Source organism: Ctenopharyngodon idella, chromosome 3, assembly GCF_019924925.1.
Source record: "Ctenopharyngodon idella isolate HZGC_01 chromosome 3, HZGC01, whole genome shotgun sequence".
Taxonomy (NCBI): Eukaryota; Metazoa; Chordata; class Actinopteri; order Cypriniformes; family Xenocyprididae; genus Ctenopharyngodon; species Ctenopharyngodon idella.
Window position 1 is genome coordinate 26022096 of NC_067222.1, and position 20680 is coordinate 26042775.

General features: G+C 36.6%; 1 protein-coding gene across 4 annotated transcripts; it reads left to right on the forward strand.

Annotated features, from left to right (window-relative positions):
• The first annotated feature begins 339 nt into the window (after positions 1-339).
• rhot1a (ras homolog family member T1a) lies at positions 340-20457 on the forward strand. 4 transcript variants are annotated; one of them, XM_051887891.1, is made up of 21 exons: positions 340-729; positions 1937-1995; positions 2114-2195; positions 3940-3983; positions 4065-4118; positions 4263-4315; positions 4931-5039; positions 6535-6636; positions 6792-6890; positions 7076-7184; positions 7622-7742; positions 7909-7993; positions 8371-8516; positions 8627-8727; positions 8814-8944; positions 9024-9107; positions 9194-9316; positions 11462-11664; positions 12735-12857; positions 17527-17673; positions 19401-20457. In XM_051887891.1, exons 1-21 carry the CDS (start codon positions 693-695, stop codon positions 19516-19518), a joined length of 2130 nt encoding a protein of 709 aa, XP_051743851.1. In that variant the 5' UTR covers positions 340-692; the 3' UTR covers positions 19519-20457. The 4 variants fall into 4 exon arrangements, with proteins under 4 accessions (XP_051743851.1, XP_051743853.1, XP_051743852.1 ...); XM_051887893.1 differs by lacking the exon at positions 19401-20457 and having other exon boundaries at positions 15245-17667; XM_051887892.1 differs by lacking the exon at positions 17527-17673 and having other exon boundaries at positions 341-729.
• The last annotated feature ends 223 nt before the right edge of the window (positions 20458-20680 follow it).

Sequence of the window (20680 nt, forward strand, 5' to 3'; positions counted from 1 at the left end):
GGAGACTGTTGTGTAGACTGTAAGTATTTTAAATGTTTAACTTTTTAAAATGTTAAATGTTTAATATCAATAAATAGCGCTCATAAACGGCGAGATGGCATTCTCTAGTGAAACGAGTCGAGGCTTGGACCCAAAAACGGCGTTGCTTACGTCGCGACTTAACAAGCGGATGGCGACTCAAGATTCATCATTCAGCAAAGTACTAAGGGATATTTTTAGCTTGGCCAGCCTCGAAGGCTGGGCCTATTTTTTTCTTTCAGCTGGGGAAAGGTGACACGCTTTTCCTCTCCAGTCCTACCGGAGGCGGTATAACATTATAACTGCGAATGGTAATCAGAAAATGTCAGCGCAAGGAAATCCGCGTTTGTCCGTAGCTGCGTTCCGTAGTTGCCGGTTATTGGAGGTCAGCCGCCTCTGGCGTGAGCTTGAAATGTGAACCCAGAAATGTCATGAAGTGAATCTGAAGAAAGCAAGCAGTGCCTTCATATACGCGGAAACGCTTTATCTTAATGGCATGAATCTCTTCTGTTTGTTAAACTGGTGCGAACATAAGTTTCATACAGACTGAGACAAAAGTTGATCCGTCCGTTTTGCCCTACAGAGGCCTGCGCTATTACATATAGCAGCAGGATCAATGATCTACGACAAAGGGCTTGTTCGTTTTTTATTTTGATCACATTAAAGTTGCAACGATGAGAAAGGACGTGAGGATATTACTAGTCGGAGAACGTAAGTGATTTGATTCGATGTTTTCCTGCTTTATTATTTAAGTGTTAATTGGCTGCAGTTGCTGCTGAATTGACTCGCATATCGTTTAATTAGTCAACACGCGCTGCTGTTTATTATTATTTGCAGAATAAACTCTTCCTGTTCTATAATTTATCATTTTATTCAGCCATATGGGACAATAAATTGACAAGTGACAGAATGACAGGTTTTGACCCAGAAATAAAATAACAGTTATTAAGCTCTGTACAATGTTTTTAAATGTTGTCTAAACTGTCACTGTCATCCACCACGTTATATTAATCTACATGGATGTGCACTGGAAGCAAAATAACTGAAAGAATTGAATTTTTTTAATGATTATAATTGACCAGATCAGCAAACCCTAACACACATGATGACTCTCCCATCATTAATGTTTTGTCGTCGATTTGAGTTAGTTTCACCCTTGTTTATCAAAGTTATTTTAGGAGCAACTCTTATGGGCCTCTAGACTTTAGGAGCTGCCAAAGTTTAGATGGGTCAGCCAAAATAGTACGTGTCCATGTAAACGTAGTGCTCACCAATGCCAAACCGTTAAGCTTCAGAGTTCAAACATCTTCATTCGTAGTTGATATTTTGACATTTCAGCATCTTACAAGTGTTAATATTCAGATAGTAACACCGACACTTTGAGAACATGACATACTGATCACAGTGTCAGTGCATTTGTATTTTTGGAAATATCAGAACCAGGTTTATTGCAGTTAAAACAATAAAATAATGTCACTTGAAATAAAATAAATGTTAACTAAGAATACTTAAACTTGAACTAAAATGAAAATGGAAAAAAGTTTATAAAAATATAAAAGTATCTCAATGATGCTCACATAACACTAATCAGGACTTGTCCACAAGCTTTTTTGTTTTTCAACATTAAGATTTTAGGATACATTTACATAAATGTTTATAAAAGTTTTCCTCTTTTTTTAATCACCTTTTTGTTGTTTGCTAATTCATTTTTAATGGTCCTGTGGTGTGACATGAATTAGTCTTGCAATATGAGGCAATAAAAGCTGCATGACTGATATTGAAGTATTGAAATGGAATAATTCGGCTTTATTGTTATGTCGACTGCCCCTTTATAAGGGAAGGCATGTTTTTGGAAATCATTCAGTGCTACGAATAGATCTAGAATGCAGCGGTGACTTTGGAATTCTTTTCTTCACAGCCAAAGTGGGGAAGACCTCCCTGATCATGTCACTCGTCAGTGAGGAATTCCCTGATGAGGTACTCATTAAACTAACTCATGAAGTCAAAGGGACTTAATGAAGCCAATTTTATACTTGCCTAAATGCGTTGCATTAGTGTTGTGTTTCTCAGACTTGTATTGTGCATCTCATTGAAGGTTCCTCTCAGAGCTGAAGAGATCACTATTCCTGCTGATGTCACACCTGAGAGAGTGCCCACTCATATAGTGGACTACTCAGGTAATGATGCATGATCACTTATCTCTCTATTATGAGCAGGGATTGACATTAACACCTGCCAACCCGCCAAATCCGGGTGGATTTCAGCAGTGGCGTGTAACAAAGTCACTCCTACTAGCCATTTTGGCGGGTTGAATTTTATTAGTGCTGTCAATCGATTAAAATTTTTTAATCACACTTTTGTTGTGTGATTAATCACGGTTAATCTCAGACTTATCGCGAAATTAAGCATACACCATTTAACCTGTTTAGCACATTCATTTTGTCATCACTTGCTATATCCAGCAAAGTTACAATACAAATACAAAACAATTACAATACAAAACTGTATTTTCTGCAAGCTTTTTTCAAGGACCCTTGGAGACTCCAAAAGGACACCAAATAACCAAATAATATAAGGAGTCCATATAATTCATACATTTATACACACCAAAGCTGACAGCACTATTTTTTAATATTATCTCGTAATATATTAGGCAGCAGGTAGCTGCTGTCACTTAAGACCTGATGCACAGATCCATTATACTTACACATAAGTTTTCTTTCTCAACTGTTTACGGTTGTTCACTGTTTACGTGAATACCCACGCCAAGACCGGCATTTTGACATTATTTTGTGTGTATTTGACTGTTTAAAGGGATAGTTCACCCAAAAATGAAAATTTGATGTTTATCTGCTTACCCCCAGGGCATCCAAGATGTAGGTGACTTTGTTTCTTCAGTAGAACACAAATGATGATTTTTAACTCCAACAGTCTGTCAGTCTTATAATGCATATCAATGGTAACTCCATCTATAAGAGTCAAAAAAACATGCACAAACAAGTCCAAATTAAACCCTGCGGCTCGTGACGACACATTGATGTCCTAAGACACGAAACGATTGGTTTATGCGAGAAACCGAACAGTATTTATATCATTTTTTACCTCTAATACACCACTATGTCCAACTGCCTTGAGCATCCGGTTGGTGAGGTCTGAAAACGCGCTCTGATGATGGAAGAGTGAGTCAATGAGTGCGAGACATCACTTCCGTTGTCAGAGCGCGTTCTGGGGGTAAACATCAAATTTTAATTTTTGGGTGAACTATCCCTTTAAGCACAATAGAGAACTCCGTTTAGTACTGAGAGGCAGCTTTATGTGCACAGACTTTGGGTGTGAGCACAAAATCTGCGGGAATGAGTAAATTATTAATTACTATCCCAGGTAGTAACACAACACAACAATATTCATCCAAACCAAATGAAACGAGTGAGTGAGGGGAGGCAGGTTTGTGTGTCAACTCGTTGTCAGAGAGATAAGAGAATGAGAGAGCGCAGCTGGTATTGTGTATCTATTCTGCGGAAAATGAGTACTGGAAGCATTTAAGATATGTCAGTATCGTATGTATAGAAAAATCAATATTTTTGCAAACACTACATTGCAATTAGTTTATTATTTCAGATGCCTTTTTAAAAGACTACATTTGAAAAATGTATGTATTATTTAAAAAATATCTATAAAGCAGTTTTTCCCCATGGTATCATTGTCAAAATTGTGGCCAGTGAAAATGCTGAGTGGCTAGTAACTTTAGAAAACCACTAGCCACAGTGGCTGGTGAGCAAAAAAGTTAATGTCAAGCCCTAATGATGAGATTCATATAGCCTGCATCACTGTTCTTATGTAAATACCAATATGCAACTTTCTACTGACAAGCTTAATCCTCTTTTATTCTTTGCATTCATATTTTATTTTTTGACACCACAGAAGCAGAACAGTCAGATGAGCAGCTTTACCAAGAGATATCAAAGGTGGGGCTGGTTTTAGTCTCTTTGATAACTCAGTTTATTTTAATTGTGTTGTTTTATTCAACGTTTTCTCTCTTGACACAGGCTAATGTTATATGCATCGTATATTCAGTAAACAACAAGAAATCGATCGAAAAGGTAAGTCTCGTTTCCTTGTATGTTAAATACAATTTTTTTTTTCTTTCTGTAGTTACCAAGCCAAATATATTTTCTGCTATTTAACTTCTGATAGTTTGTTTCTGAAAGGTTCTGTTGTGTCTCATTATATTGGTTTTCCTGTAGGTGACAAGTCATTGGATTCCCCTCATCAATGAAAGAACGGATAAGGACAGCAGGTGAGGGTCTTTCTGCCAGGTTCTTGGAGGCCTCGGATCTCTTAAATGTGCTTTGGTCAATTCATATGCTTTTAAAAAGAATAGTCTGTATTCTCTCTGCTACAAAAATATGTGCCTTAATGATTATATAACATAATATAATGTAACACAATATAATTTAACATAATATAACAATATAATAAAATGAATAATCAGTATTGAGATGTCATGTTCAGTAAAAATGAAATGCACTGTATTTTTGAATAATTATATTTGTATAATATAATTATTCAAATTAGATAAGCGTCTGCTAAATAAATGCATGTAAATAATTATTTGACAGGCTGTTATTGTCAGTACAGCAAATATCATTAAACAATAACAATGTTTCCATGTACTCACTATTTTATGTTTTTTTTTATTTATTTTTTTTAATTAATTTTATGACTTATTTACTTAATTCTCCCCATGAAGATAGTCCTGCTGCTGACTATTGGCAATAAAAAATATAATAATAATCCATATACTCCCTATGAAACACTTCTTGTTTGGAATTCTGTTTGTTTCCACAAGTATTTGATTCAAGTATTATGTCTGAAGATGTAAAATGTTTTTAATCAGCTTTTCTTGTCACAGAGTACCATTGATCCTGGTGGGGAATAAATCTGACCTAGTGGAGCACAGCAGCATGGAGACCATCCTGCCCATCATGAACCAGTACTCTGAGATTGAGACCTGCGTGGAGGTGAGAGATGCTTTCAGTCTGAAATATGTGCTTCTGGTCTGAATGTATGTGATGACGCGCTGAACAAGCCTCTCCAGTCTCTGTGAGACTGAGTGTGTGCAGAGGGGCAGTTGTGCCATGGAGGAAAGTTATATCATCCTTTGGGTCATGTGTCCTCACTCATTCCTGTTTTACTAGAGGCATTGGTTTCAGTCTGAAAGGAGAGACAGAGCTCTCACACTGAGTACAGTGAATGCAAATCAAATCAGTCCAATACTACAGGGTGTCTATTGTTTGATCTTTAAAAAAAAAAAAAAAAGTCATTGTCCTTCCCACATTAAAATATGCTAAGTAAAATTCAAATGCACTGTGCAAGTATATGACTGTACATAAAAAATTATTATTTGGTAAAACATTATAACAAGATTCCATTTTTAACACTGAACAGTCGTATTTGTATTAACTAACATTAAAAAGGTTAATAAATACTGTAACAAATGGTTATTTAATAGATTCTTGGGTTGAAAAGGTTAAAGACATCTGTCTTATAAAGATAATGGTAACGCTTTACAATAAGTTTTATTAGTTAACATTAGTTAACATTAACAAAGATTAATAAATGCTTTATAAGTGCAGTTCATTATTAGTTAATTTCAACATTTACTAATGCATGATTAAAATCTTGTTAACGTTAGTTAATGCACTGTAACTAACATGAACAAACAATGAACAACTGTATTTTCATTAACAAACGTTAATGAAGATTAGTAAATACAGTAACAAATGTATTACTCATGGTTAGTTCATATTAGTTAATACATTAACTAATGTTTAACTAATGAACCTTATTGTAAAGTGTTACCAAGATAACTACTGTATTACTGAGCGTTACCATAAACTATAGAATAACACAAGAAGCGTCACCCGTATTATTATGAATAGGAGAAAGTGCAACGCGCAATATGGCAGAATAAGTCCCGCCTTCTACATAAGAGCCAATCGCCGATTGGTAAAGTCACTGCAGCGGCCGTTAGAAGCTCTGGTTTTTATAGAAACAGTCAGACGCGCGCCTCCGAAATGAGGCACAAGAGACGCGCGTTTAGGACTGCTCATGCGCATTAGCTTGATCCACCCTGAAAAATACCGGGGTTTTTTTGTTTTTTTTTGTCATGATTCAAGCATTTAGAAACACAATTTATGAGACAGTTGTTGTCAGATTTCTTTGGTGATTTCAAATATGAAATTAAATCAAAAGCTTGGCAAACAGCTTTAGAGAATTTGATGTTTCCCCATTCAAAGAGATGGGAGCTGCACTTGGATGCCCGAGAGGCGTTTCAAAGATGGCCGCCGAGTGAAATGACTTGCCTTAAAGGGACTTTGGCGTTACTAATATAGAAATAAAAATGCTTGAAATTTTTTTTTTTTTAATTTTTTTTTTTTTTATAAATATGCTGAAGACCTACAACAGGAGAGCACATCATGGTTTAATGTACATTTAATTATTGCTCTTTCTTAGTGTTCAGCCAAAAACCTGAAGAATATCTCAGAGTTGTTCTACTACGCCCAGAAGGCTGTTCTGCACCCAACAGGACCTTTGTACTCTCCAGAAGAGAAAGAGGTAAGAGATTTAGCACCTCGTTGGACTGCTGGACCTGGTAATCTGGCCCCTTTGTATTGCAAAGGAGCACATTAGTAGGTTGGATCCCTACTTCAAAAAATTTAAATGATCTGTTATGTTTTGTAGTAATGAGCTTCTTTCTGTTTATTCTCCAGATGAAGCCATCTTGCATCAAAGCACTTACTCGCATTTTCAAAATATCAGACCTTGACAATGATGGCATTCTGAACGATAATGAGCTTAATTTCTTCCAGGTGAGAGCAGTTTTCTTCAGCACTTTGTGCTCAAATTGCTGTGGCATTTTTATACTTCGCCAGATAATTGACAGGAGAGGTTGTTTACGCACACAGCTGCTCAAACTGCACCTTAATGAGAGTGAAAGAAAGTGCTCAGATTTTCTCAAGCAACATTGTTGATGATTGGTGGTCCTGCCTTGCAGAGAACTTGTTTTAACATACCCCTGGCACCTCAAGCCCTGGAGGACGTGAAGAATGTTGTGCGGAAAAATATGTCAGATGGGGTGAAAGACAACGGCCTCACACTGAAGGGTGAGCTGAGTAGAAAGGCAAATGCCACCGGCTTTTATTTGCCACCCCATTGATATCATGTTGTTTAAAAAATAATGCTGTAAGAATAGAATATTATTGTTAACTTATATATATTATTATTATATATTGTATACTATTTATATAAATAATTATTATATATTTTAAGTGTATGAAAAATTGACAATAATAAAACAAATCTTATATATATTTTAAGTATATAAATAATTATTTCATATATAATAATATTAGGTAGTGTAATTATGTGTCTTATTTTTTTAGTTTAAAAAATAATAATTTAATAATTATAATTATTAATAATAGTATATATAATTATAGCATATAATAATTTATAATCAACAAAAATATAAATGTTATATGAGATTTTTGTCATTCCTTCATCCATTAGGTTCTGTTTGTGTCTGATGTGTGTTTTATAGGTTTCCTGTTCCTTCATACACTCTTCATTCAGAGGGGAAGGCACGAGACCACGTGGACTGTGCTCAGGAGGTTTGGTTATGATGATGATCTGGAGCTGACACAAGAATACCTGTTTCCACTGTGAGTCCTACCCCAAATCCAGTACTTCAACTTTAAATGAATCATGTCACATCTGGTTGGATCACATTTTTTTGCAGCTCCGTTGCACTGCCCTGTTTTTGTAAATAAAATTAGAAATGTTTTCTAATCAGGTCATTTGAATTACTAACATCATTTGTTTTTCTAGGTTAAAAATACCCCCAGACTGTACCACAGAGCTGAACCACAACGCCTACCTCTTCCTCCAGAGCGTCTTTGACAAGCACGACAAGGTGAGCACAGCAAGATGCCACTGAGTTTTCCAAACAGCTGCATTTGATAAGGACAGCTATGTAACTGGAGTTTGAATAAAGATGATCGAACCTATTGTATGATTACCGGCCAGGCCATTTGTTTAATTGCATAATACAAAGGTGTATCTTACAGCACTGCCTAAAAGAAGGACATGTTAGGGGCCATTCACACACATTCTTGCATTTGGCATAAGATGCTGAAAAATTAGTGAGACGTGACGCTAAAATTGATGATAAACCCATATGACGCATATTTCATGTAGAAAAACAATAAAAAATGTTGATGAACACATTTAAGAATGCCATATTGAATGAATCTCTTTTTTTTTCCCCCAACCTAAATGTTTGTGTGTCAGGATCGAGACTGTGCCCTGTCTCCAGATGAGCTGAAGGATTTGTTCAAGGTCTTTCCCTACATGCCCTGGGGTCCTGATGTCAACAACACGGTCTGCACCAATGAGCAGGGCTGGATCACTTACCAAGGCTACCTTTCCCAGTGGACGTGAGTGTTGTCCTCATCCCACAGTACTTGAAGATGGAAACAATGAACCTTTTGATTTTTGCTGAAATCATTCATTCAAATATTGAACACATGATTTATCTCCATCTCAGGCTAACAACATACCTAGATGTGCAGCGATGTTTGGAGTACCTCGGTTATCTTGGTTACTCTATTATCCAAGAACAGGAGTCTCAGGCAGCCGCTATAACAGGTAAGTGTGTTTTAGCATGTAAGTTCATTCGTTCATTTATCAGTAAGGCTGATTTATAAACCATTAATGTTACCTTCCTTGTGCAGTCACCAGAAATAAGCGCATTGATCTGCAGAAGAAACAGACCCAGCGCAGTGTTTTCCGCTGCAATGTCCTAGGAGCTCGGGGCAGCGGTAAAAGTGGCTTTCTGCAGGGTTTCCTGGGCAGGAACCTTGTGGTGAGTACAAATGCCCCCACAGGAGAATATAGCATTTTGACTTTGACTGATTTTGGCTTTCTCCATCTTCATATTGCAGCGTCAGAAGAAGATAAGGGAAGACCACAAGTCTTACTATGCCATTAGCACCACTTATGTTTATGGACAAGAGAAATATCTGCTCGTAAGTCAAAGTTCTTTTCTTTTTACACTAATGTATTGTCATTTTTATGTCTGGCCAGTGCTCTTTAATGGTTCTTTCTCTCTCAGCTGCACGAGGTGCTGCCAGACTTTGAGTTCCTATCTGAGGCTGATCTGGCTTGTGATGTTGTTTGCCTGGTGTATGACATCAGCAACCCATGCTCCTTTGAGTACTGCGCTAAAGTCTACAAGGTCAGCATATTTTTAAAATGTTTACTGATGAGACTTCATTGAATTTGGTGGTATTTTTTTTTTTGTAAATGTGCATCCCAGCTGTAGATTGTATCTGTTCAGAAATATGTATTGAATTAGTTTCAAATTAAATTTAAAGTTTATGTAGCATATACTCTCGACTACTTGTCCTGGTAATGCGACACGTACTTCATTGAAAGTCACTTTGGTATGAAAGTACATAAATGTAATTGTCATTTACGCTACCATTCAAAGGTTTGAGTTCATTAAGATTTTTGCTTACCAAGGCTGCATTTATTTGATCAACATACAGTAAAAGCAGTAATATTGTAAAATATTATTACAATTTAAAATAACGGTTTTCTATTTTAATATATTTTAAAATGTAAATGTGTCTTTCCTGTGATGCCAAAGCTGCATTTTCAGCATCATTACTCCAGTCTCCAGTGTCACATGATCCTTTAGAAATCATTCTAATATGATGATTTGATGGTCAAAAAACATTTATTATAGGGCTGTCCCCTAATAGTCGACCTAGAAAAAGCCGACCAAAATTGTATTAGTCAGGTAGTCGCAGAGAAAAAACAACCTTGTGGCGAAGTCACGCAGTCCGTGGGGGACAGATCGTTAACGGCGGGTCCTTGTGGTAATTACAGTATGCCGGGCAGGAAATCACCTATCATGTTTGCCTGTCACCCATCGCCCTCAAATATGGTTTATCATTTGAAACATGTAAGTGGGAAGCAACTTTACGTGGCTGCTCACTCTTAATGTTAACCTAGATAAATGTGCGCTATTATTAGGCGCATATCCAAATGTTTGTGCTGTGTGGAAGCTGAAGTATTTGAATTACTGCATGACATGGAGGCGTCAATGCAATCACTTGCATTTTTTCTGAACAGTGGAAACAACTTAAAATACTCCATCATTTTTGGTCATACATCATTCAAAACTATAAAGGGTCTACTTTTGTGTAGACTCACAATAACAAGAAAACATTGTGCCTTTGTAAAAGAAAACAAACAGGATGCACTTACTGCCTTCTTGGTCTCTGTGAACCTGAACGCGTCACAAAAATGAACCAAAACTCAGCGTAAAGGCTACTTGCCTCAGACATGAGAAATATTACTATAGAAAGCTTAAAATGTCTACTTTTAAATGAACCAGTTTGAATCTAAAAGAAATATTCTCTGCTTATGTAATCTTTATGAAAGGTAATCCTCTCTATAGGCGCATTCACTATACTGTGGAGATGGCGAGGCAGCATTGTCATCTTTGCAGCCGCCATTGACTCAGAAAGCACTAGTTTAGTAATAAATAAACAGTTTTTTCCCCGGGACATTCATAATCATCACTTTTGCTGGTGCTTTGTGGCAAGCTTTATGCGTGCACTTGAGCGTGGAATAGGCTATATTACACCTATATTAAACACTCATTATGGTTTAGCATTCATTTAACAAAAAATTACATTATTATAAATGTGCAGTTAGTCAACTAATGGCTTAAATGAACGACTAATAGTTGACTAGAAAAATCTTTAGTTGGGGCAGCCCTAATTTCTTAATAATATCAATGTAAAAATGCTGTACTTTTGAATATTTAAAAACAGCATTTATTTGAAATAGAAATCTTTAACAATATAAATGTCTTTACTGTCACTTTTGGTCAATTAAACGTCCTTGTTGAATAAAAGTATTAATTAAAAAAAAAAAATGTACTGATCACAAACTTTTGAATGGTAATGTATGGATTTAGGATAACACTGATATATTATTTTAGTGTCTTATTTTGGATCCAAAAAAAGTTTACTAAGCAAAAACTGGCCATTGATTCTCCAATAATACCCTTGTTTCTCCAAGTTGCGATGTTGAAACCTTTTTATTTTGCTTGTTTGTCAATTTTGTTGTGAATCAGTTTAAGTTAGAGCTCAATGGGCAGGGTCAACAATCTATTGGTCATTTTCCACTAGAATGACATCTGTGTGTACTTGTGTAGCTTCTTTCCTACTGCTCGGGACGAGATTTTGAGAAAAAATTGTGGTTTTGCTTGTGCTTTTTTAAGCTGAATAAAAACAGAAATAACTCCAAATATATGTTGTTATATTGGTTAAGTATTTATTTTTAACACCATGATGTCTTTTCACAGAAACACTATATGGACAGCAAGACACCCTGTGTGATTATTTCTGCCAAGTCAGACCTGCATGAAGCACGTCAATACTACAGCCTGTCTCCGTTGGATTTCTGCCGGAAACACAAGCTTCACCCGCCACAGCTGTTCACCTGCAACACAGCCGAAGCACCCAGCAAAGACATCTACACCAAACTCACCACCATGGCTATGTATCCGTGAGTATATACTGTTGCCCCTTCTTTAACCTGACCAATCTGCCCTACTGTCTGCTACTCCTGTTAGATTGTGAATGGCTCCTCTGGCTCTCCTTGCTCACCTCGTTTGTGTTTGTCTATCTAGTTAGTGTCTCATTGTGCTTTTAAAGCTGTTAGATAAGTGTCATATTAGCAGCATCTTGGAAAGCTGACGTTTCTGTGGTGAGGTTTCGGAGACATTCAAGTATCATTTGTTCCAGGGTCTTTTACTGTAGTGCATAATATCAGGGAAAACGGTTCTCTGGTGATGGTAGTTATGTTCTTTCCTAAGGCTGTGCACAAGAACTTTGTTTTAAATAACTGATTTTGAAAAAAAAAAAAAAAAAAAAAAAAATAATTATGAGAGAGGCTGTGTGGGTGAAAGCGCCTACTCATGGTCCAGTTTATACAATAAAGAGTACTTAGTTTTTGGTAATCGATTCTTAGGAAAGAACTTTAGAAATGTCATTCAAAGTATTCATTTAATTATTTTTTTAATGTTTTTTTTTTTTTTTTTTTTTCATTTTTAAAAAAAAAAAAAAACCTCCAGGTTTTGTTTTTGTTTTTTGGTAGAGCTGCACAGTTTGGACAAAAAAAGGCCTTCATGCGTGTAAATGAAAACAGTGGTGTGCTTCGCTCTGAAACAGGCTCCAGTTTAACTCTAAATATTTGCACTGCATATGCGATTTGATAATCGCATTGTCATATCACAATTTCAGTTTTATTTCTCTTAATCGTGCAGCCCTATTCAAGCTTTTTGCTTGAGCTTGTTTTGCGAAGTTGTATAAATCTTTCCTTTTATACGTTTGAATTATGATGTTTCAAGCCTCTTTCTTTTCCTGTTTTTTCCTTTTGCGTAATGTGAATAGATGACTGTTTTTCCCACAATTCTCTTCTCCCAGCAATTGAATAGTTTCTTTTTTTCCATTTAATACATGTAACTGTGCTTACCTCCCTGCACTACTTCATGTCCAAGCCCAAGTGGAGGATCCGGCTCTCTTGAATCTTCGTCACGTGATACTGATTCTTCCTGTCTGTGTGTGTTTCTGCAGCCACGCCAAGTTACGCTGCATGTGCAGCTGCAACAGGTGTACCTTTTGCATCTGTCACAACCTCCTGAACTCTGAGCTGGTGCGCTCGGTAAAGGCCAAACTCTACAGCACAGTTCTGAACAGGTCTCTGAGTACAGCTCTATATACCCCCACTTTCCCTCTTCGCAGGGCGATCTCTAACCTTGGCTTCTTAACACATCTTTACTTGCTGTTGGTCTGACAGGTTTACATTGCATATCCACAGAGGGGTTTTATGTTAAAATGATGAAGGCTGTGTTATTTTAAAGTTTTAGTCACTGAATTTATCATAACTAAAGTAGACCGGCCAGAATAACTTATTTCATCAAGGCCCAAACATATGGTGTTATAGCAGCTACTACTGATTAACATTTGAATCTTGCATTTGCTATCAGTGATGCATATGACGCATATATCGCACTCTTTTCTGCTTCAGCCTGTGATCCATCTTACCAACCGTATCTTAACCCTGTTTGCAAAGTGCCGACTGAATCCTGCTTGTATGCTTGAGCTTTAGACTAATGTTAAGTAAAACTAGAGATGGGAATCATTTAAAAAAAAAAAAAAAAAAAAATTGTTTACTAAATTTAAAAAAAAAATTAAGACATTAGTTTTATTCAGCAAAGACACATTAAATTGATCAAAAGGGACCGTAAAGACATTCATTTTTTTCTTCTTATGAACTTCCACAAATTGAAGCAGCATGACTTTTTTCAACATTGATGATAAGAAATGTTTCTTGAGCATCAAATCATCATATTAGAATGATTTCTGAAGGATCATGTGACACTGAAGACTGATTGTCTGGAGTAATAATGCTGAAAATTCAGTTTTGACATTACAGGAATAAATTACATTTTAAAATATATTACAATAGAAAACAGTTATTTTAAATGATAGATAATATTTCACATTATTACTGTTTTTACTGTAATGTTTGATCAAATAAATGCAGCATGCATGGGTGAGTATGAGAGACTTATTTCAAAAATTGTACTGATCCCAAAGAATCATTAAATTCCTTATGATTTCCATTTCTTGTTTAAATGTTCAAAGTCTTGCAGCCTTGTTTCCTGTGTATATCTGCAAATGGATATGGTTGTTCTCAAAACATGCCATAAACATTTAAAACATATGTTTATAAAGGCATCCTTTGGATTTTGGACAGAATAAGTTTTGACAGATTTTCATTTGTCCTCATGTTGTGATAATGCTTAAAGGGTTAGTTCACCCAAAAATGAAAATTTTAAAGCTTGCCATTATTTTCATTTATTACTCACTCTCATGTCGTTTCAAACCTGTAAGACCTTTGTTCATTTTCGAAACACAGAGATATTTTTGATGAAATCTGAGAGCTTTCTGTCCCTTCATAGGCAGCTACACAACTGACACAGTTCATAAAGAAAAAAAGTTCATAAAGAAATCAAAACTAATCCATATGAATTGAGCGATTTAGTCCAGATTTTCTGAAGAGACTCGATCGCTTTATACGATGAACAGATTGAATTTAGATTTTATTCACATGTAAACATTAATCAACTCACACATCAGTTGTGGTAAACCGAAGCTCAAGCATGTTTGCCTGACGTGCGAGAACCAACGAGGTTCATTCTCGTGTGTTACGCAGCTGACTGAGCCTTCGCAAGAGGTGTATTCTCGCTCGTCAAGCAGGTTCGGTTGAGCTTCTGTTTATGTTCGCTGATCGATGTTTATATGTGAATAAAAGCCTAAATTAAATCTGTACATCACTAAAAGTGATCGAGTCTCTTCAGAAAATTTGGATTAAACCGCTCAATTCATATGGATTAGTTTTACGATCTCTTTATGAACTTTTTGAAGCGTCAAAGTGTCAGTTGCGTAGGCTGTCTATGGAGGGACGTAAAGCTTCAGATTTATTCAAAAAGATCTTTATTTGTGTTCCGAATATGACCGAAAGTCTTACGGGTGTGGAATGACATGAGGATGAGTAATTATTGACAGAATTTTCATTTTTGGGTGAACTAAACTTTTTAACCCTTTTCTCTAGTCAGTTGAAGTGGATATGCAAGCAGTAAATCTACACTAATTCACTCATCCTTGCTCCAGGGACAAATGTGGCCGCAAGGTTCATATGAGCCTTTCATTTTTGGTTGCATTTCTTCCTGAGTTTTTGTTCATACTGAGCAGTTACTCTCTTAGATTTTGTAGATCTTCTAATCTTTCTTACAGTCTATAAAATGTAACACCAGGTGAAATGCATGGGTGTGAGTTGTATTATTTCCTTATTCAAGTAGTAATAAATAAGTGATCATTAATGTTTTTAGTTAGTTTAAGACTAAAACAGTTTTATTTTATATAATTTTCTTTAAAGCATGTGCCTTTCCTACACCTCTATGGTTTTTAATCTCATGCTCATGGCGCACGAAATTCATTTGGTTAAACCTTTTTTTAATATCGAAGTCCTTCTGTCTATTGAATTTAATCTTATGAATTTTTGTTCTGTCCCTCCATAGGTGTTCCTTTTCATTTGTTTGGCTGGCCCTTTTTGTCTTTATTTTGCATCTCTTAACATCATGTTAGCCGTCCCTAATTGAACGTCTGTCCCTCTCTCTAACCATGTCATGTTTCTGAGCTCTAGTTAAAGCTTCCTTAAGGACTAACTGTTCATATGCAGTGAATGAAATCTTAGAGGCTTAGTTTGTATTGCATTGTGTCTGTATTTGAATGGCTAACATGTCTTAACCTGTTGCTGCTAATATAGTGTTTCATCTAAAACAAGCTTCTCTTGCCATTTATTGTTTGGTGCTTTGACGGATAGTATTTTTTTACTTGTCTGTCGTTTGGTCAGTGTTTTATATAAGATGTGTATGGTCTTTATATTCAGGTTGATTGGTTGTCCATACCACAGCGCTCCATAGATAGCAGAATTAAATTTTATAAAAAAGACTTGATTAAAATTTTTTTACCGCGCACAGGGGTTGGACAATGAAACTGAAACACTGGTTAATATAGTGTTGGAGGATTCACGCCTATATATGCGTGGCCTGGTGGCCAATCTTCACTGATTTTACATTCTATCAGTAAGAGCAGAGTGTGAAGATTGAATTATCATATTATCAGAAGTCTTTGTGGTGTATAGAGAGCTATGGTGTCCAGGGTAATGTCGGCATAACATCACATTGGACAACCCACATCCAACAAGAGTAACTGTTGACTCAAAGGGATGTCCAGGTATTAACCCGGATTGTATCCAGACAACATAAAACCACAGCTGCCCAACTCTGCAGAATTAAATGAGCCCCTCGACTCTCCTGTTTCCACAAACTGTTCGTCGGGAGTCAATATTCATGGTCAGGCTGCTATATATGATCACTCGTGCCAATGCCAAAATGTTGGTTTCATTGGTGCCAACAGTGCAAATCTTGGGCTGTGACCAATGTGAAACATGTATTGTTCTCTGATGAGTTCATCTTCACTGTCTTTCCCACATCCGTGGGAGTTACGGTGTGGAGAAGCCCCAAAGAGGCTCAACACCTGACTTTTGCTGCCCAGAATGAAGCACAGGAGGATCAGTGATAGCTTCAGCTGCAGTATCATGGCATTCCCTACTGTGTTTGATGGGCATATCACTACCCGAACCATTCTGGAGGACCATGTGCACCTAATGGTTCAAACGTTGTACCCTGAAGGGGGTGCCTTGTATCAGCTTGATAATGCACTAATACACACAGCAAGACTTGGTCAAATTCATGGTTTGATGAACATTCCCAAGACAAATTGATGCTGTATTAGGTGCAAAAGGAGGCCCTACACCATACTGATACAAATTATTGTGATCTAAAACCAGGTTTATCAGTTTCATTGTCCAACCCCTGTGTGTGTATGTATATGTATATGTGTGTGTGTGTGTGTGTGTGTGTGTGTGTGTGTGTGTGTGTGTATATATATATATATATATATATATATATATACACACACAAAATGTATAATAATTAAGGCCACATCCAAACGAAGCAAGAGCTTTCCCTATGCAATCTTTATTTTTTCCTCGTCTCAAGAAATATCTGCGTACACACAAAACCACTGAAACCGGCTCAAAACGATGTAGTATACATGCCAGACCAGTATGTGGCGCTGTAATTCTGCCACAGAGATTCACTAACAACAGAGAATAAGACTTAAACCTTGTATACAACCTTTAGTAAAGCTTAGAAATAAAGCTTTACTTTAGTTAAGCTAATAGGCAGTAGCTTCTGCGGTATGAATACAAGCATGTAGTCGACTGTTGTTGTTGTTGTTACGTGACGTAGTGGTGTCTGACTAGAGTCAAGACATGGGATGATGACATCATTGTTTCACAAAATATACGGATTGGCTGTACACGAAAACATAAGGGTGTCATTTCCAGATTTATCCACTCTGGGACCCGGTTTCAGGCTCCCAAAACGCCAGATCCGTCTGGATGAAATGCCGATGCGATACAAAATTTTTACGTATACATCTAAACGTGTCTCCGTGTGGACGGGCTCTAAATTTATGTAAAAAATTACATTTAAAGTGTCATACATTGGCAAGCTTTAAAAACACAAACATTTGCTAATTTTGTTAAAATGGACAAAAGCATTCAGAATTCACATTGTGTTTTTAGTGACAAAGCTGCTATTTCTCAATGATAACTACAGAGGTGTGTGAGTGTTGTATGTTTACAGCATGCGGTGAGCAGTGTGGTATGTTGGGGTGGTCATGTCGGGTGTGCGGTTGTTGAACTGCCATGCTGTGTGCATGTGTGTATAAGGTTGAGATCTTTTATACAAGATGCGGGCACGTTTCTGTTGGCTGACGAGGAGTCCGGCCTCACCCATCAGGTTCATGCAGTCAGCTTTGTAGAGGACTCTGTCTACATGGAGTCGTCTGTCGACCCATTTGTGCCCGTTTGTAACAGGTAAAGACCCCCTTCTTGGGGTACAAGTTGCCACAATGGGATATTAAATGGGATTTTAAGTTCAAAGAAGGAATCTTCTTGACCGGTTTACAGTGAGGTGGTTAAATAAAACTCATTCTTTTTTACTTTTATTTATTTGTTTTTCACCACATCCTTAAGGTATCTGCAGGTGCCTGGATTGAATTCTGCATATTACTCTATGTATTGCTTTGTGAATGCCATACCACCTTTGTTGCTTTAATGGGCTTTTTTCCTTTCAGCTACATAATATTTTTCATAGGTTTCACACAAACAAACATTGTTCTGATAAGCCTTTAAAGTTTGGTGTCTTTGGACTTTGGATAGGTAGTGTTGAGCTGTTTAAACCTTCTGAATGTGTGTTGGGTGAGTTTAATCTCACAAGAAACCTCTTGTTCCAGTAGTGTTTCTCTCTGTCACCCTGTCTTTACCATCTGAGCAGTGTGCTTTAAACATTTGGCTTTTCCCCCTGAAAATATTAGCTGTCTATCTCATGCTTTCTTCTGCTTTCCCATGCTGCCTTTTTTCCTGTTTCAGCAGCTCCTCTCTTTTTGTATATTATGGGATGTCCAAAAGGCAAAACAAAATGCATTTTATTCAAGGGTTAGTTCAACCAAAAATGAAAATGATGTAATTAATTACTCACCTTCGTGTCGTTCCACACACGTAAGACCTTCGTTCATCTTCAGAAAACAAATTAAGATATTTTTGATAAAATCCGAAGTGAGGCCTGCATTGACAGCAAGTTAATTTACACAGATGCCCAGAAAGGTACTAAAGGCATATTTAAAACAGTTCATGTGAATACAGTGGTTCAACCTTAATGTTATGAAGCAACAAGAATACTTTTTGTGCACCAAAAAAACCAAAATAACGACTTTTTTCAACAATATCTAGTGATGGCCGATTTCAAAACACTGCTTCATGAAGCTTCGAAGCTTTACTAATCTTTTGTTTTGAATCAGTGGTTCGGAGTGCCAAAGTCACGTGATTTCAGTAAACGAGGCTTCATTACGTCATAAGTGTCTCGCAATTTCTATAGTTCACGTGACTTTGGCAGTTTGATACATGCTCTGAACCACTGATTCGAAACAAAAGATTCGTAAAGCTTCGAAGCTTCATGAAGCAGTGTTTTGAAATCACCCATCACTAGATATTGTTGAATAAAGTCGTTATTTTGTTTTTTTGCTGCACAAAAAGTATCCTCGTCGCTTCATAACATTAAGGTTGAACCACTGTAGTCACATGAACTGTTTTAAATATGTCTTTAGTATCTTTCTGGGCATCTGAATATGTTAATTATCTTGCTGTCAATGCAGGCCTCACTGAGCCATCTGATTTTATCAAAAATATATTAATTTGTGTTCTGAAGATGAACGAAGGTCTTATGGGTGTGGAACGACATGAGGGTGCGTAATTAATTACATGTCGTAATTAATGACAGAATTTTCATTTTAGGTGAACTAACCCTTTAAGTATAAATCCTACTATACGCTTGAATACCTATAAATAGAATAATGAAAAATATCTATATGATCCAATACTTGTCTATCACAGTGAATTTTAATGAAAACCTGTCTGGGTCTCACTCCACCCAGTTTTATTAAGACATTTTGTCATTTGTCATATCTCACAAACCATATGAATAGCCCCATGAAGAATGTCATATTAACAATCCTGTTGTTTCTCTTACTTTTGCTCTTTTACAGACACATGACCCAAGCTGACCTGAAAAACTCTACTTTTTGGCTGAGGGCGAGTGTCGGTGCCACCGTGTTTGCAGTTCTTGGCTTTGCCATGTACAAAGCTCTCCTCAAGCAGCGGTGATCAGTGCATCCGGCATGTTACAGCAACCCTCTAAAAAAAAAAAAACTACAATACCGATGATCCCTCATTCCATCCTTATTTCATTTAGGACAGAAGATTCCTAGAAATAGTTGTATCGTTAAAACTGCCTTTCCCAAACCAAGTGTTATAGGAACTCACCTCATCAGCCCTGTGCTGGAACAGGACATCTACAGTATGGCAGGAGCTGTAATCGCGTCCTCTGCTGATCCGACATGAGGTTTTTATTGATACACACTGATGTTTTCCTCAGGTCAAAATGATTGGTGCGACCTATATTGAAAAGAGACAGCAGAGCGTCAGGATGTACTGATAGGTGACTGAAAGCTATGTTTATATATGTATATATCTTACTGGACATTATAAGATTGTCTCTAGCTAGTGAACAAACCATATTTGAACTGTATCACATAGAGATACACTCGTGCTTGAGGGAGAAGCACTGAAACAAAGCCATTTCTCACATGTAAAGGTCATTTTGCTCTTAGCATATCACAGCTGTGTTTATTAATTTATTAGCCTTATCTCTGTTGTTTTGGGCATTGCTTGAAGCATGCATAAAACTAGAGATTATTTTATGCAATTTTTGGTTTTTATTTTGATAAGTTATATATTTTTTTTCTTTTCCATGCTACCCATTGCCTTTATAAACATTATGCACAGGAAAAACCCTTTTTATTTTCCTTAATATGGCATTTATAACTATGTTCCAAACCAGATTAAATAAGACCTTTTTACTACATTACAAGGACGGTATGAAATTCTTCCCAACTAACAATCATGTAGAGACAGTCATTTTGTTTGTCTGATGTTTTAGCTCTTATGCATATGTAACTTTCAATGCAATTTTCTCTGTTCAAAACCATGGATTGTTGCACTTGTGGGTTTTCAAACATTTACAATAAATAATGGTGTGAATAAGTCTGTCTGTTGTGTTTGCTTCAGACACACTATGCCTATTTGAATTTTACCTCAGGCTTTTTTTGTTTTGTTTTGTTTTTGGGGAATAATAATGGGAAATGTATTACTGTATGCTCAAATAATTGTCTCCCCCCCCCCCCACCCACCCAATAATAATAGTTTAATAATTTTGCATAACATAAATTAAGCCTATTTTTTACTTACCTTTTAACAGACATTATTC